Below are 19,005 nucleotides of genomic sequence, written 5' to 3' on the forward strand. Positions count from 1 at the left end.
TAAACACTAGAACACCCACCTCCCTCACCGGAACGAGTGAACGATGTCACCACTCGACCACCAGACTCCCCTCAGTGTAACGAGTGAACGCTGTAACCACTAGAACACCCACCTCCCTCAACCGAACGAGTATGAGCGCTTTAACTACTAGAACACCCACCTCCCTCACCGGAACGAGTGAACGCTGTCACCACTCGACCACCAGCCTCCCCTCAGTGTAACGAGTGAACGCTGTAAGCCACTAGGCCATGCCCCAAACTCCCTGACTAATAATGAAACAGAGTCGTATCGAAAGAAGAAACCCAATACTGCCGTGATGTTGTGCAACCTCTCCTCTGTCCATCTGGTGTCTCGTACTGTGGCTGTGGTAAAGATCATTAAATGTCCTGCATACTCATTGCGGGCATCAGTGTAGTGAATTAAATGCTGATTTGTTCGAGCTGCCCTGTCGAGTACACTTGAACGTCGTGGTGGGGATTCAAGCGAAAGTGCTTTCAATATTTTTCGAATGTTCATTGTACGGGAAAATAAGAGACAAATTAATTAAAAATACCACAAACACGAGGGATGACTTTCACTTGAAAACATTTCTTAAAGGTGCAAGATCCGAACTGTAAGGCTTTTTTCTCTATAACTGTTCTGCATTGTGTTTTACTTGGGTAATAAATCTTTAAATAAATTAAATACCTTGTACTTTGAATTGCGAAGATCGATTTACCATCTAAGCAAGGCTATATGTCAAAGACACCAGGAACTAGATTTCAAAAGAAAAAATATTCCACGACGCAATATCGACTAAAATATGTGATAATGGTTATAATAAAGTGCGGGACTCCCGGTGAACGGGAATCATCGCCATAGGTTCAGTCAACAAAGTGTCTGCGATGTCGTTATGTAAAACATAATTTGCAGTTTGTTTTCCTAACAAAAACAACAACAAGAACTGATTGTGTAGACGATAAATTTCTTTATCAGGATATGGTATACTGGTAATGTGGGGTATATACACACATGTGCTCCCGCTCGCACACAAACACACACATACAGATAGATACACACATAAACACAGACAGTCACTCACACACAAACACAGACACACAGACACACACACACACACACAGACAGACAGACAGACAGACACGCACGCACACACACACACACACACACACACACACACACGCACGCACGCACGCACGCACGCACGCACGCACGCACGCACACACACACACACACACACACAAAATCCGACATTGCAGCTTTAATTTTCCCATAGCGACGAAGCTTAACACAAAAACGCAGCCATGGGCAAGGCCATAAAAGACAAATCAAGGTCTAACTTGAATAGACAAGACACGAATCTGTCGATTAAAAATAAGTCATCGTGCAGAAATATTTTCTTTTGTAAGGCTGAGAAAAGCGAGTTAGTGAATATTACTCATCGCTGTATAGGCTTTTCGATAAAAAAAACCCAAACAAAGCACAAAAAGCACCCGAAATCCCCAAGACTAAAAGCATATTGCCTTGTGCGTGATACTGAAGACTCGTTTGTTTTAAATGGCGGACCGTCCATAGCCGAGGATCTTGGGATGAGGTTTTATTAGTACTTCATTTAAAGTCAACTAATCGAATATAATATTTACAACACATTATTACATGAAAACTTGAAAGGCTTGTATTGAGCCGTGAAGCGCGGCAACATGATCAGGCCCTACACGTGGCCCCTGGGTACTGGGCTGTCTCGTGTGGGGGTTAGGCTTCATTAAACTCCGTGTGACTCACTCCACTCTTCTAACTACCCACGGTCATGCTGCTATTAACGCATCAAGAATTATTGGATGATGCCAGGAGTTTTGCACAAAGCAGTCGTGCATTTCTCATTGATATGTTGATCATCACAGTAATTACAATAGCACCGTATTGTCTCTTGGTCTGATGGAAAAGAGTAACATTAAAATGACGTTTTTTATAAGCCAGCTCAAAACTTTAACTTTTTTTACCAGAAATAAACGTTTTTCAGAAATATGTTCAAGTAGCTATAAAATATACATATACTCAGCGGAATAAAGGCGATTCTATGTTTGGTAAACTTTTCGAAATTGAAAAAAACCCCTCTTGGATGATGTTGAAGTGTATTTAAATATTTCCTTTACGACAATAAAGATAACATTTCACGATATTTGTAATATTCAGCAATTATATGTTTTATATTTCTGACTGGTTGCTGCGAATCTTGAAGTGACACATGGTGTAATAAATCAAGTATCACACAACACGACAACCAGACCAGCCCGGCCAACCCAGCCAAGCCCGGCCCAACCCAGCTCAAAATTCAATTCCGATCATTCCCAGATCAGCTGTGTTCAGGTATAAATTCCCCGCCTTGGTTCTCCATATAATTAAGTTTGCCCAACGCTTTATGTTGAGTTAGATTTATTGGATCCCCTATTTTTCACTATTCAGATGAAATTGCCGATACCTAGGATTGAACTTAGGTCCGTGTGTTGTTCAAGGCAAGGTGACATTATGTCAGGTACAAGCATAGTCACAAATCGAAAATGGCCCCAAACGAAAATCTCGACTCTAATTTCAAGACATCACGTTAATTTTCTTCATAATCCGAACGACGTCGTGAAAAAGAAAATCAATATTTCTTTTCATGAAATGAGAACAAAGGCTGGCTTGTTTTCGTCGATCAAACCACACCTTCGGGCAATTTGAACAACTTAATTCCCTTTGAGAACGTTTGCCTCTGAAACTCGTTAATATTGCTAAAGAAAGACTACCACAAAACAAGAGGTTTTTTTTCTGGCCTGGTCGGTGTATTTGTGCTGTGTGCAGTGTTTTTATATTAATAAAAATATTTTGTAGGTTTAATGCATACAGCAAATTGGCCTGTAACATTTTTTTCTCACAATTTGAGAAAATATGCAAGGAATAACAGATAAAAACTTTGATTAACGATCTTTAAGCCATACATGAGGTAGTTTGTTCACATCAATAGTGTTTCACAATTATTTAGATTTTTGTTAATTTCAGCTATGGTCGAGAAAGAGAATCAATTTCAAGCCATGTGACTGTTTAACACTGAACAGACACTGAAATGTTATATATTGACTGAAATGTTATATATTATTATGATAACTCAAAGTGTCACCGGACCATCTGTCTGTTGGAACTATCCGACGCCAGTTTGACGTAAAATCCCCCCAGGGGCAGACAACTCTAATGTTCTTTTGTTTTGTAAAACCATATAAAGTGTACACTTCCGGGTGTCAAAATCTTTACGATATTTTGTGGTAAATACACAGTTATGAGATGTATTTCAAATGTTTTGAATTTCTTAAGCACGAGATCATATTTAGATGTGTTAGAGTCTCACAAACAGCATATGCTTGCCACTTTTTCTGACGATGAATTATTTGACAGCGGGCCTTAACACAAAGGCGTGGGGGCGGTTTACCGCATTCACCGCAACACAATCATTGAATTACGTTGACAATGGTGGCAATTATGATGAATGAATAAGCCGAGCCCAATTAAAGCAAAGCCCAAGAGAATATCGATCTATCCGAGTCGCGATTTTATCATTTCCTAGTATACTGGCGAGAATCAGCACGTTGCAGCATTGTAAGGATGGGTGCAGGGACTTGCTGATCTTATCGAACCTGAGGAAATGTGAGCATTTATATATATGTTTTATTTAATATTGAGTAATTATTTTTGAGTAGCTTTTGTGCATTGTTGAGTTATGACAATGAAAATGCAAATTCACATCTGCTTTCTGCCATTTTTGACAAAATCGGCAGATGCTAAACTCAATTAATTCCTGTTTTCTCAAGCCTGTTCTCTTAAGTTTTTTTAGATGTGTGATTTACTTTTTTCAATGTGTCAAAAATGATTTATTAATCATGTAAGTGTGTTATAACGACACAGAATTTCTTCCCTGTTTTTGACAAATGATAAAGAATAATGCTGAGACAAGATACTTCTGAAATACAGTTTTGTAGAACTACTTGTTTATGTCAGGTTATGACACTAAAGAAAAATAAAACCAAATCTAGATAAATATTTTAGAATGCTGTTCAATTGAGCTTTTTGCTATTTTAAGTGTTCTGCTTTGTGGGATCTTTTGATTTAATCCTTCTTAATTGTGACAAAGGAAATCCTGATATATTTCGTAGTTGTGATAAATGTTCTTAAACATTGTAGCAATCATTGATGGCTAAGTGCAAAACTAATTTATTCATATGGGAACTTGTGGCATATGGATGAAGATGAGAATGTGCAGCTGAAGGAAGATGTCATTGAAAAATAGCATAACTGTTTTAGTACTAATGGAAAGGAATGATAAAAAAATATTTTGGTTTTACTTTAGCTTATTATATTTTTTTATGATATTTTCTAGTGATGAGTATTGGCCTGACTTTCGTCATGTTCGTATTGTGATTTATTGTAATAGTGATTCATGTATTGCAACATGTACCAATATATTCAATGCATTCTTTCATCTGTAATTTGTTATGTACTTGAACAAAAAAACAACCTTTCCAGTAGTTTCCATCACCTTTTTGACAACTTCATAATCGTCTGCAATCTTTGTTAGATGTTGCTTTAGTCAAATGGTCACATGCATGTGTAATAGACACTGTATACAGGGAAAAGGGGTGCGAATAGTTCTGCTTCTTTCTAATTTCTGTATACTATTATTTCGATTCGACTTGGCCATGTTGGCACTTATTTAAAGTTTTTTAAACAAGATCAAAATATGCATGATTTTGAAATTGCAAATGTTTTTTCCAAATGTATTGTGATTTTTATTCATTAGTAACCCATATCATGGTATACCTGTAATAACGCGCACTGCTATTATTTTTCAATTAGAATCTATATATTTGCTTCATTTATATTCTGAAAAATGGACATAATTTATGTATTCTAAGCTAAAAGTTAATTATTTAATTTGATAATGTGTTTGAAATTAATTTTCATGTTTGTCTTCATGTGGTCTAATGCCTCTGCATTTATTGTAATTTGGTTAAAGTATAGATTATATCTATCATGATAATTGATGCCATATAATTTATCATCTATATATGTTAATTGTCATATGTTTATCATGTTTATGATACATTAAATGTATAATAATGTTCACTATTTTTTGTTTGTTAACTTGTTTTTATTATGTTTTAGTTCATTCAATTGATCTTAATGATAATGTTGTTAGAGTAAACATGGTAAACATAAAACATAATAAACAATTTCATTTTGTGCAGGATGGAAACGTTGCATGGTTTGGTGGAAAAACAAATTTCTGAACAATCTTATAAAGTGGCTGTACAATTTGATGATGGAGTAAACAAGTCATTCATCACCTACCAAGACCTGTGCAACACAGCCAATATTGTAAGTAAATATTACAGAATTGTTTTTTATGATGTGTGTGTAATATTATTACATGAACATAAAATGTCATTCATAAACTATTAACATAATCAGTAAGTGTATTGGATTATTCATCATGTTCACAGGGATTTGCCTAATACCCTACAAGAGTTTGTACCTGTGGCAGAATAAACATTCAGTTATGATATTTAATTATTTTTGAAAAGTGTTTATGGAGTGTTTACTATCTTAAAGATGGTATTGAATCTTTTTTGAAATTTTATTCTGTACATCAAAATTGACTTTTCAAAATTCATTTTCTTAAGTCACAAGCATCTAACAGATTATCCTGTTCTCAAGGATTTACACTTCTATTTTAGAAAGCGAGCGAGTATGGTTTTACGCCACTTTTAGCAATATTCCAGCAATATCACGGTGGGGGACACCAGAAATGGGCTTCACACATTGTACCCATGTCGGGAATTGAACCTGGGTCTTCGGCGTGACGAGCGAACGCTTTAACCACTAGGCTACCCGACCGCCCCCTGTTTTAGAAAGGGAAGAACAGCTTAAACATCTTTGTTTTATCTATCACATGATATTAAATGAACTCAACCATTTAATAATATTTTACCATCATCCTCTAAATTAGTATCCTCATTCTGGTTACTCATGTAAGAAGAGAAGCAGTCAACACTTGAGAATCTATACTTTTTTAATAGACCAATATGAGCATGATTAGAATATTTTTTGGAAGTCAGGGATTAACAGGACCACCATTAATGAAAATCAACTTGAATTATAACAACTAGAAGCGGCAAGGATAGTGAAGTGTCTCCCATCAAGCCTATATTACAAACTCGCTGGGCACCGCTTAAGGAAAAGCATAGACTTAAAAAAGCAACTATTGATACATAAAGTTTTCAACTACCAATGTCTGTCATATATATCTAACTTATTACCCTCCAATATTTCTTCTGTTACTAAATATAAGTGGTGTCATAAAAACCCCATAGTTATACCTTTTTGCTCGCACATCAACTTTTGAAAACGCCTCTTTACCATGTGCTTTACGTGCCTGGAACTCTCTTTATTATGAAGTGAAAGAAAAAACATCTTTGTCAAATTTTGAAAATGTATGAATATGAAACCAACAAAAGTTCCTGACTTCTTCAGCTGTAGTGAAAGAGCTGTTAACATACTACATACAAGGCTCATACATAACTGTAGTAAGCCCAATGCTGATTGCTACAGAGTAAACCTATCTGATCAATCATCATGCTCTTCGCTCGTATTGACGAAGACATGGGTACAATTTCTGGTGTCCCCCGCTGTGATATTGCTGGAATATTGCTAAAAGTGGCGTAAAACCATACTCAATCACTCACTCATGCTCTTGTAAGTTTCCATGTGACAATGCATATCACTATTTCCTTAAATGTACATATTGTTATACATTATACGGACAAACCATGTTAAAAGAAATATCTGATAAAGGAATTCTTCCAAAGTTAGAAATAATTATTTTTGTGTGATAAGGAATCATTATCATAATTATATGATACCGACATATCAATTTTATATCTGGTAATAAATATGTAACATCATCACTGACCATAGCAACTAAATAATTCCAATAATCACATCTTATATTGTCATTATACAGTTGAACTCCATGTTTTGGTTTCTGATAAGCGTTTAATGTAACTTTTCAACAGATGATGTATATACACTGTACTGTGTTTTTAAACCCTTTTAGATAGTCACACCCTTAGCTAAATTATCTCTGCTATTGTTGTCATATTGTTAAATATTAGCTGCACTGCACATTGTACATATTTGAGTGTATATAATATTGTAGCCAAAGCCAAACATGTATAAATTTCATTCATGTCAGTGTCTTGATGTTCTGATAACTTGAGGATTTTGTTAGTGAATCCCTTTTTGTCAAATCCTAGGATTTTTGTGAATGTTTAAAGTAACATTTCAGGACTTCAATACTTTTACTGATGTTTTTGAAATGTTCAAAATTTATGCAGTATTCAGGCAAGATGTTTAAGTTGCATTATGATCGTGCTGTTTTAGGGGAAATATTTTTTCCTCAAATTGTAAATCTTGAATGTTTTTTTTAAAAAGAATTATTATGAAATATTTGAAAACCTAATCTTTAAACATTTTGAATATTGTATTATGCTTTTAATATCTAACATTATATAAAATAATACTTGTACCATTTGGATTGCATGTGAAATATGATATTTTATGTGGAAACATTTAAAAAAAATGAAACTACCAGGTATATTTATACATTTTTTAAGATTGAGCCAGGAAAGTACAAGGAAAGTATAAGAATAAGAGTGGGGACAGATTCTTAATTCTCAGAGTCCATTCTTCAAACAGATTCATTCCAGTCAGTGACTCAGGGAATTAAGAAGAATATTTCTTTGTTAGAATCTTGGGCCAGAATAATGTAAACTGTGTGAAGCTGATGTAAAATCTCTCCTGTGTTCAGCTGTGCTTTGTGTCATGTTGTCAGGTCAGTGAAGTATTACGGTCAAGTGGGGTGGACAATGAGACTGTCGGTCTGTGTGTGCCCCCCAACATTCACCTGCCATCTGTCCTCCTTGGGTGAGTCAGTCCTCTTACAATGGTCCTCAGTGGCGATGATAAGAGGATTTGTTTTTTTCTAATATGTTTTTGATGAATTATTGTTATTGTATCTGCTACGACTGATGAGAATGTTTACAGAGGAAGCAAGTGTATTGTGTATACGTTACAGTCAGTGTGTAAAATGGTTTAAACTTTTACTTTGGCATTTTACTAGATGCCAACATTGTTCAATATTTTACAAATTGATTGAAAATGGTTCCTTTTATTATATGGTAACAAATTTCTACTCACTGGAAATGTAAGGATTAGAAGTAAACGAAAGACATGTATATTTAGTGTATTTTTTGGCTTTTAATCCCAGCATAATTATGTTGTTTTTAAGTCCTTTTGAACTTCTTTATAATTTTTCAGTCAGTCTGTGAAAATATTTAGGCATTTTATGAATTTCTAAGTGAAGCACATTTTACATATTGACACATTCACTGTAACATGTAACTTGTTCAAAACCGTTACATTTAATTTGCTTATTACAAATATATTGTGACTATATGAGCTAATGACATAAAGAGCGCCAAAAGGTCTAGACCTGTGGTTAATGGATGCATCATATAGCTTTAGGCCCAGACTTTGTAGCAAAGTATAGTTGATGATCAGGATAACTTCAGTTCATAGAGGACAATGTTTCTTTTTCTTTAGAATCTTGGAATCACAGAAGTCTCGTTGGACTAGAAATGTATGCTGTTAATTGTCTCATCCTAAACTATAAGACCCATGTCAATATAAAACTGTTGATAGCAGCTGTAAGAGACATCACACTATCTTTATTGTCTTCTCAGGAAGGATAATCCTGTTTACACTGACAATACTTGTGAAATTCCTTGTATTATAGAAATAATGCCATGGTTAAAATACTTTTTTCGAAGTTGAAATAAATTCCTAGGCCCTCACGGGTTCTCTGAGGATAATATTTTCTTAAAATTAATATCTTGTGACAATGTTTATCCTGTGAACTAGTTGGTATAGTACTTCACACTACTAAACTGAGCCATCCTGAACATGTAAACACTGTTAGTCTACATAATTTTAATAAACCTGTCTTTACTTCATCGACTGCATGGTCTAGTGGTAGAGCATCCGCCCAGAGAGCGGAAGATCCGGGGTTCGATCCCGACCGTGTCATACCAGAAGACTTTAAAAGATGGTACTTGTTGTTACCCTGTCTGACGCTCGGCATAAAGGGGCTAAAACAAGGACTGGTCGGCTCGGAGTCAGTATTCTGTGTCTGAATGGGGTATTCATGTTAAACTGCGGCATGGTATCTCAGTGGGCTAGCACTATAAAATCAGCATTAGTCCGGACTAGTACAAACAGCCATAGACACTCATGCATGCACGTCATGTGAGTGCAATAGTCTTGGACGTGACGTTATTTCACCATTTCACCTCACCTTTCACTTCAACTTTTGTCATCAAACTGTATTCACGTGGTTAGCACATTCAAAATTCAAAGGGCACACCTTTTAATCGCGTTATCATGTTTTACTGCATTTCTGTCCCTGAACTCCCTGAATCTTGTCAATTAGATTCTACCCAATCTCTGGCCATATTTCAGGATTCTTCAGACGCCAGCGTCCTTCTTCCCCTTCGACTCCGATGGAAGCGAGTACCTTCGCCAGGCTCTTTCCCAAGTGGGGGTCAGGTTTCTCCTTGTCGATGTTGATCACTTGCAGGTGACTATCCTCATTGCCCGTTTGGTTGTCTGTCTATTAAAGTCCAGTTTCCACCCTTGCCGAACTAGGCTAGAATTATGGAGTTATATTTTGGCTGGACTAACGAGTCTATGCATAGTCCAATAAAAAACCCATTGTGTATCAAAATCGACATCTTGTTTGTAAACTGCCATGCAGTTGATTGCAGGATTTGCAAAGCATGTGGACCGTCAATTTAGCGTCAACATATATATTCCAAATCTTTTCATGTTATTAATCAAGATGCTCACGTCATTTAGTGCACTTCTTAAAGTAAGACCCGATTTATTACAATAAAGATCTTGATTATTGAGCAGATGGTCTTCAATGTGTTGATCAGTCATCAGCTGACCCTTTACTGTATTTCTTAGTGAGGCTTCTGATAATGGATGTAGGTGGAGGGACTGCTACATTCAAGCTAGCGTATCTTACTGCCAATCACAAGAGAAAAGGCTCAATCTCATTGCGTTATGCCATTGGAACTAGTCCATATTACCTACTGTTAGGGAGGATAACTTGAGTTGTGATATGACAATTGACCCCATGTGACTGTCATATTTCTTGAGTTTAGTGCACATTTTTTTCCCCAAAAAACACAGGTGGGTAGAAGGGGGTGCGCATTATACATGCCATAATGAGTTTTGATGTTTTTTCCCCCCAACACAAAGACTTTACCCTGAGCGCGTAACACAGGAAATACCATGTAAAAAATCTATACTGAAGTACGCAAATTAATCATGTAATTACACTGTGTGGTTATAAAAAGTGTTCATTGTGTATCTGGACTTTATGTTTGTAACTTATTTCATTAATTTTATTCAAAATTCCTGTATATATGAGGTCCGCCCACTGGCACATACCATTGTGAAGAAAGGGGTAGCAGGTGGTCTGCTACAAGTAGTGCGAGTCTTGTTGCGAGTTCAATAGCACATTATAGTATGTGCTGTGAGGTACCCGATGACTGTGATAACGGCGACAGCAAATTTGCATTGGAAACAACAATTGAGAAGTATCGTGACAATGAAGGGAATACATTTACTTTTTTACCCCAGAGAGCAATAACGAGTAGTGTCAGTGATTGTAAAGGTTGAGATCTTGATGTTGTGATAGTTGACTCAGTTACATACTCCTCATTTAATCCCACATGATTGTTGATGGGGTTTCAGCATACTGTAAATGTCATATTGCTAGCTAGATATATGTTGAGATAACTGGATAATCATCTCACTCAATCTCATTAAAATCAGACCTCAGTTCTCGCTACTGCTAAACAAAGATCTGAGGACATCCCATTAGGGGTCACATCAGAACGACCTTTCATCCAACGAATCAGAGCATCGCTTACCAGATTATGAAAGTGGCAGTCTGAATGTGATTTCTAAACATGCAACCTCGAAAACTGTTACTCTGAACGATAGTTACAGGTTTAGCGCCTGAATCCATACAATCTAGACCATCTATTAGCCATTCCAGAATGTTCTTTTGTTCAGGTTTCAAATTTGTACTCGAGGATTGTCAAAATGTGTTTCGAAGCGTAGTCGCCAATTTGAAATTAGTGCCGTAAAGCACGAGAAAGTCGCCTTCTGATTGGTCATTCCATTGGTCGGCGCAAGGTCGGTCTGACATGACCTGTAATGGGATGTCCTCAGATCTTTGTTTAGCGGTACCGAGAACTAAGATCTGATTTTAATGAGATTTGTCATCTCACTAGTCTTCACATCCTGATGCGCTTCAGCATAGATACAGACAGATCTGTGGCAATGCTAGCTTTGGACAATGCTTCAGATATATTGTACAACCTTTCTCCATGTAATTTGTGACATTATTGGCCAATTCTCGAAGCTGACAATGTATGATTTGGCCATGCTTACTTAGATTTGACATGTTTATTTGTTTGTAATTAACTTCTTTCAAACGACTTGTAGAGAATTCTGGTATCGACTTGTCACACCAACCTCTGAATAGTCTTATGAGCAACACATGAATCCATGGGAGTCAATTTCATCGTCATGACCTGCACGTGCACAACATGCATACACCCTCTCTACCTGCAACAAACCTGATATGTTTGGCCAAATTCTCTGCACTGCCTACTTGCCTCAAAATCGCATTTTGTGAGTTGGTTTAACTTATCCTTGATTACCTTGTTAGTTAAAGGGCAAGTGTACACGCAAAAATCACTTTCTTTCTTTTTCTAAACAATACGCAATTTTAGAATTAGTTAGTATCTGTGTTTGAAAATATACACTCACTTTTTTCACAGTGAAAGTAGGAAGCTCACAATAGTGTGAAAATGATATGCCGTTATTAGGCCTTTGGATTTTCGAGCTAAACAGGCCTGAGTTATCCCCCTTAGATTATGACGTAATTGGTGTCAATTCAACTGGGTCCCTGTCTATTCTCAACGCAAAAGATATCAAGTACCAGTTTGCGGTAAAACAACATGGCCTACGACACACTCCGGCGCAGTGGTGACTCAGCATAACGCTTTGCTGGCTGGCATCTGAGACGCTAGAATCACACAACTGTACCTACACCACGTGAAGCGGCTCTAACAAAGCATGATGACGTCATAATGTTTATCAATTGGCACCAATGACATCATATTGCAAGGGGCATAAGCCATGGTGTTTTTGTTGTGGAAATAGAACACTTGGTAAATGTGAAAAATATAAATCGTTTTAATGCAAAAATAAGTTAATTAATTGTGATATTTATATATTTTTGTCTATGACACTTCTAGGTTAACACTTTTAATGTGGAAAAAGTACAAGAAAAATAGGTTCATTTCTGTGTGAACTTGCCCTTTAAACACAGACTAGTTGAGATTGTAATCAGGTGAAGCTAAGCTGGTGGCATAGAGTAGGTGGATGGATGACAACGCTCAGCAAGCTTGACGCATGAAAGTTTTTAGAGCTTTGGTCTTCCCATAGATTATTAAAATATATGATGTCGTTCAAAATATCCGACAATCGGTTCCTGGTTGGATGAGAAGATAATATGAATGCAAAACCTTCTTGTTAGGGCTGGCTATGGTGATCGATAATCGGAATAATTATCGATGGGAAGAAATATTATCAATCATTGATATGAAACTGTTGTCATTGATAATAACTTACATAAACTTTTGTGATGAAATAAAGTTTAGATTTACCGAAACAGACTGATCATTGTCAATAATGTCATTATCGATCTCTATGCTCTATATCGATAACCTGCACTACTTCTTGTGCCTAAATGTGCTTTAAATCATGATGAGAATGTAATTTGAGGGCACACTAATACACTGACTTGGTTAATACTTGTGTAGTGCCATGAACAAGCTTCAGAGTATGGATACAGCACACTATATCATGCTATATATCAGTGTCCGAAATAATTGCCCGCCGGTGGCTGTTAACTTTTCTGTCGGGCCGCATGAAATTTTCCTCCATCTGCTCGACTATCTGGCAGATAATTTTAAGACTACTTATTATAACTCCTTGTAGATTCTCAAGTAATTGTTTGCATAAACTAAATCAAGACATGATTTGTCTCTTAGTTTTTGCAATTTTTCAATATTTTTTATGTCTGAATGCAGGCAGGTAACTTTAAAGATGGGCAGGTAACACTTATGGGTTTTTGGGTTTGGAGGTTTTAAAATTATTTTTAAACACTGCTATATATGCGTTTATTATTATTATTATTATTATTATTATTATTATTATTATTATTATTATTATTCAGAGACTGGAAGATGTGACCAACACCATGCATGGAGCTGTGGTACCCTGTATGGAGCTGTTTGAGCTTGGCCTGGTTCTTGTGTCACTGCAGGATATCTTGCCACGCCCACAAGCCAGCTCATTAGCATACTGCATCACCACGTCGGGGACAACCAGCGTTCCAAAGGTGGTCCGCGTCCCACACAGCTGCATCGTGCCCAACATTCAACATCTGACGTAGGATATACTGTATATATCATCTGACGTAGGATATACTGTATATATCATCTGACGTAGGATATACTGTATATATCATCTGACGTAGGATATACTGTATATATCATCTGAAGTAGGATATACTGTATATATCATCTGAAGTAGGATATACTGTATACAGCATCTGAAGTAGGATATACTGTATAGATCATCTGATGTAGGATACACTGTATATATCATCTGAAGTAGGATGTACTTTATACAGCATCTGAAGTAGGATATACTGTATACAGCATCTGAAGTAGGATATTCTATATACAGGATATACTGTATATATAATCTGAAGTAGGATATACTGTATACAGCATCTGAAGTAGGATATACTGTATATATCATCTGAAGTAGGATATACTTTATACAGCATCTGAAGTAGGATATACTGTATACAGCATCTGAAGTAGGATATACTGTATACAACATCTGAAGTAAGATATACAGTGTACAGCATCTGTAGCAGGATATACTTTATACAATATCTGAAGTAGGATATGCTGTATACAGCATCTGAAGTAGGATATACTGTATGCAGCATCTCAAGTAGGATATACTTCATATATCTTGAGTAGGAACTACTGTATATGTCATCTCAAGAAGGATATACTGTATGTATGATCTCAAGTAGGATATACTATGTAAATATTATCTCAAGTAGGATATACTGTATATGTTATCTCAGGTAGGCTACACTGTATATATCACCTCAAGAAGGAGAAACTGTATATATCATCTCAGGTAGGATATACTGTATATATCATCTCAGGTAGATATGTATTTTGTTCATCTCAGGTAAAAAGAAACCAATATGTTAACAAGGTGTATTATGTTTTACTGCAGGAAGATATACGAGCTGAACTCAGAGGACCTTTGTTTCCTTGCATCACCTTTGACCTTTGACCCAAGCATCGTGGAGATTTTTGTGACCTTGACCTCTGGTGCAACCTTGCTTATGACTAATAATGAAGTAAAAGCCTCACCTAAGAAGTTACTGGAGATACTGTACCATAGGAACTGTGTGTCAGTGCTACAGGTAAACCTGCACGTCAGGCCTATGTGATACGTTTATGACAACATTGTATAACTTCAGAACTTCAGGAGTTGGGAGCATTGGATTAAATTGTTTTGAAAATGATATTCTCTTCCTGTAAATACTGGAAAAAGTAAATCTGTGCTCAGGTTTTACAAAACAATATAAAATCACTTCGTGGATGTGCGGGATGTTTTGACCCTCCTGTCCACATGACGCCATCATTATTCCTTCATCTTACACTCCTGTCCACAAGATGCCATCATTATTCCTTCATCTTACACTCCTGTCTACATGACGCCATCATTATTCCTTCATCTTACACTCCTGTCTACATGACGCCATCATTATTCCCTCATCTTACACTCCTGTCTACATGACGCATCTTTATTCCTTCATCTTACACTCCTGTCTACATGACGCCCTCATTATTCCTTCATCTTACACTCCTGTCTACATGACGCCCTCATTATTCCTTCATGTTATAATCCTGTCCAGATGACGCCATCATTGTTGCTGAGATTTGGCCCATCGGTTCTGAGATCAACACTCCTGAGTCAGCGGTCAAGTGTTCGGACCCTGGCGCTGGGAGGGGAGAATCTACCCACCGCGGACATCCTTCGGTCAGCCGTGGCCCCTGACTGCCGCGCCACCTTCTACAATCTGTATGGAGTGACCGAAGTGTCCTGCTGGGCCACATGCTTCCGGTTTGATGCAACATATCTTGAGTAAGTATTGTCAGTTGTCTGTTGTGAGTAAGTATTGTCAGTTGTCTGTTGTCATTAAGTATTGTCAGTTGTCTGTTGTGAGTAAGTATTGTCAGTTGTCTGTTGTGAGTAAGTATTGTCAGTTGTCTGTTGTCATTAAGTATTGTCAGTTGTCTGTTGTGAGTAAGTATTGTCAGTTGTCTGTTGTGAGTAAGTATTGTCAGTTGTCAGTTGTCAGTAAGTATTGTCAGTTGTCTGTTGTGAGAAAGTATTGTCCGTTGTCTGTTGTGAGTAAGTATTGTCAGTTGTCTGTTGTGAGTAAGTATTGTCAGTTGTCTGTTGTGAGTAAGTATTGTCAGTTGTCTGTTGTGAGTAAGTATTGTCAGTTGTCAGTTGTCAGTAAGTATTGTCAGTTGTCTGTTGTGAGTAAGTATTGTCAGTTGTCTGTTGTAAGTATTGTCAGTTGTCTGTTGTGAGTAAGTATTGTCAGTTGTCAGTTGTCAGTAAGTATTGTCAGTTGTCTGTTGTCAGTAAGTATTGTCAGTTGTCTGTTGTCAGTTGTCTGTTGTGAGTAAGTATTGTCAGTTGTCTGTTGTGAGTAAGTATTGTCAGTTGTCAGTTGTCAGTAAGTATTGTCAGTTGTCTGTTGTCAGTAAGTATTGTCAGTTGTCTGTTGTCAGTTGTCTGTTGTGAGTAAGTATTGTCAGTTGTCAGTTGTCAGTAAGTATTGTCAGTTGTCTGTTGTCAGTAAGTATTGTCAGTTGTCTGTTGTCAGTAAGTATTGTCAGTTGTCAGTTGTCAGTTGTCAGTAAGTATTGTCAGTTGTCAGTTGTCAGTAAGTATTGTCAGTTGTCTGTTGTCAGTTGTCTGTTGTGAGTAAGTATTGTCAGTTGTCAGTTGTCAGTAAGTATTGTCAGTTGTCTGTTGTCAGTAAGTATTGTCAGTTGTCTGTTGTCAGTTGTCAGTAAGTATTGTCAGTTGTCAGTTGTCAGTAAGTATTGTCAGTTGTCTGTTGTCAGTAAGTATTGTCAGTTGTCTGTTGTCAGTTGTCTGTTGTCAGTAAGTATTGTCAGTTGTCTGTTGTCAGTTGTCTGTTGTCAGTAAGTATTGTCAGTTGTGAGTAAGTATTGGTGGCACACATAAGGTGAAGTTAGGTCACAGACAGTCCTTGGATGGGTGACGGTGTCCAGCAGCTTGGTTCCTGAGAGTTTCTAGGCCTTTGGTCCAGCCCCACACTGAAGCACATGTAACACATACATGTGTCTTCTTGGGCAAGTGACTTTGTCCCAAATATGCCACTGATGGGTACCCGTAGGATGAGATGGCAATGTGGCTGTTAACCTTTTAGTGCCTCACTGGTAGCTTTGGTTGTATACTCTTGTATGCCCTTGACCAAAGTAATAATGTACTTTGAGCATGATATTCAGCATGGAAAAAACGCCATACGCATTGGCTATTATTATTATTATTATTATTAGTAGTATTATTGTCTGTTTAATTCCACTTATCTTAAGTAGGTACTGACAGTCAGTTAGTTTATTATGTTTACTCTAGGCCTGATTTGTGTCATACTGACTGCTGTAGATGTGAAGGTTTTGAAACATTTACCTACTTATAATTCTTGTCCCTCTATAATAGGCAGCAAGGTCTTTATGGTCTTTGATCAGACAATATGATTGTTATTCATAACTATGTAATACTTCAATGACCAATATTGCAGTGGTTCCAGTGACTTAGGAAAGTGGAACCATGTTCATGTTGCCTAAATACTACACAGAATACATAATGATGAAGGCCACTTATTTTTCAAAGGCAAGGCGAAGAAGGACCAATTCCATTAGGTGCTGTTCTTGATGGAACAGAGGTGAAGGTCACTGACAGCGACGGTCATCAGATCACATGTGGAGAGGGGAGACTACAGATAGGTAGGTCCATCATTGTCCACACCCCTAACTGGAGAAGGATCTGGGTCTCCTGTGACACATCATTAACCCCTGTGTTGAAATTGATCTTTAGCATCCCATGCTTGTCGTAAGAGGCGAATTACTGGATCAGGTGGTCAGACTCTATGACTTGGCTGATTCGTGTCATCTTATCAAAATTGTGTAGATTGATGCTCATGATGTCGATCACTGGATTGTGTGGTTCAGATTCGATTATGTACAGACTGACTTCATATTGCTGGAATATTGCGGCGTTAAACCAAAAAACAACAGAAACGCCATGGTGCTGCTTTCCTGGAATCCTGGTATCCATTATCCTACTCTTCCACAGTCCCATGAAGAGTCCGGGTTAGAATTTGCCTTCAGCAACCCATGCTTGTCATAAGAGGCGATCAACGGGATAAGGTGGTCAGGCTCGCTGACTTGGTTGATACATGTCATTGTATCCCAATTGCGAAGATCGATGCACATGATGTCAATTTCTGGATTGTCTCGATTATTTACAGACCACTGTCATATAGTTTGAATATTGGTGAGTGTGGTGTTAAACAACAAACAAACAAACATGGCATTACAATGCTTCAAATAAGTGTTGCATTTAATAACTGAAATCATTGACTGTCGGAGTGATAAAGGCATCACATTGAACGTATAATGTCCAGTGTGTTATCCGTGTAATACAGCCTGATGTCACTGCGTCCTGTCACTACATGGATAACCCATTACACATTCAAAATGGTTTTTGCAGAATTTCTGTTGCCGTGGAAACTCTTCACAGTTACTTACTTTTGCCTCAATATGTAGTGTCATGAAAGTACGTGGGCTGCCTGAAAAGTTCTAAGCCTAACTGTGAAAGACCCGTACCAAGTCGATGGTTTTCATTTATTTGTCCACATAGTCCCCTTCCAGGTTTACACACTTTTGCCAGCGATGCTGTAAGGCCTGGATGCTGGTCAAGAAGAAATTTTCTTCAGCCACCCGAAAAAAGTCATTCACAGCAGAAATGACGTCACCATTACTAGGAAAATGGCGACAGGGTAGTTCCTTTTTCATTTGGGGAAACAGGTGGAAGTCTGACGGGGCAAAATCTGGTGAATAAGGGGGATGGTCAATGAGTTCGAAGCCACAATCATGGATCGCTGACATGGCAACCACCGATTTGTGAACAGGAGCATTGTCTTGGTGGAACAGGACTCCTTTAGTGGGCATTCCCCATTGCTTAGCTTCGATAGCTTCATGTAACTGTCTCAGTAGGTCAGCATAATATCTTCCATTGATAGTCTGGCCTTTTTCAAGATAGTCAATCAGCAGAATACCCTTGGAATCCAAAAGACTGAAGCCATCACCTTTCCAGCAGAAGGAACCGACTTGGTTTTTTGGGGGGCTGGTGATTCCGGATGCTTCCATTGTTAAGACTGAATTTTGGTTTCTGGTTGAAAGTGATGAATCCAGGTCTCATCCATGGTTACAAATCGTGCCAAAAAATCATCGGGATCTGCTTCAAAGCGGCATAAATTGTCACGGCACGTCAGGAATCTGACACGTTTCTTATCCCCTGGCAAGAGCTTTGGCACTCATCTTGCAGAAACTTTTGTCATTCCCAACTCGTTGG

General features: G+C 37.6%; 1 protein-coding gene across 1 annotated transcript in view; it reads left to right on the forward strand.

Annotated features, from left to right (window-relative positions):
* Positions 1–3,296: 3,296 nt before the first annotated feature.
* Positions 3,297–19,005, forward strand: part of LOC139450304 (beta-alanine-activating enzyme-like) — a 31,343-nt gene continuing 15,634 nt past the window's right edge. Inside the window, exons 1-8 of the mRNA XM_071231984.1 lie at positions 3,297–3,675; positions 5,274–5,403; positions 7,919–8,010; positions 9,604–9,721; positions 13,466–13,680; positions 14,554–14,746; positions 15,242–15,471; positions 17,263–17,375. Coding sequence (XP_071088085.1) covers positions 3,674–3,675; positions 5,274–5,403; positions 7,919–8,010; positions 9,604–9,721; positions 13,466–13,680; positions 14,554–14,746; positions 15,242–15,471; positions 17,263–17,375 — 1,093 coding nt within the window. The 5' untranslated portion in view covers positions 3,297–3,673. The remainder of the gene's footprint in view (positions 3,676–5,273; positions 5,404–7,918; positions 8,011–9,603; positions 9,722–13,465; positions 13,681–14,553; positions 14,747–15,241; positions 15,472–17,262; positions 17,376–19,005) is intronic.

The sequence above is a fragment of the Haliotis cracherodii genome, unplaced genomic scaffold (assembly GCF_022045235.1).
Source record: "Haliotis cracherodii isolate W230 unplaced genomic scaffold, xgHalCrac1.p SCAF_8, whole genome shotgun sequence".
Taxonomy (NCBI): Eukaryota; Metazoa; Mollusca; class Gastropoda; order Lepetellida; family Haliotidae; genus Haliotis; species Haliotis cracherodii.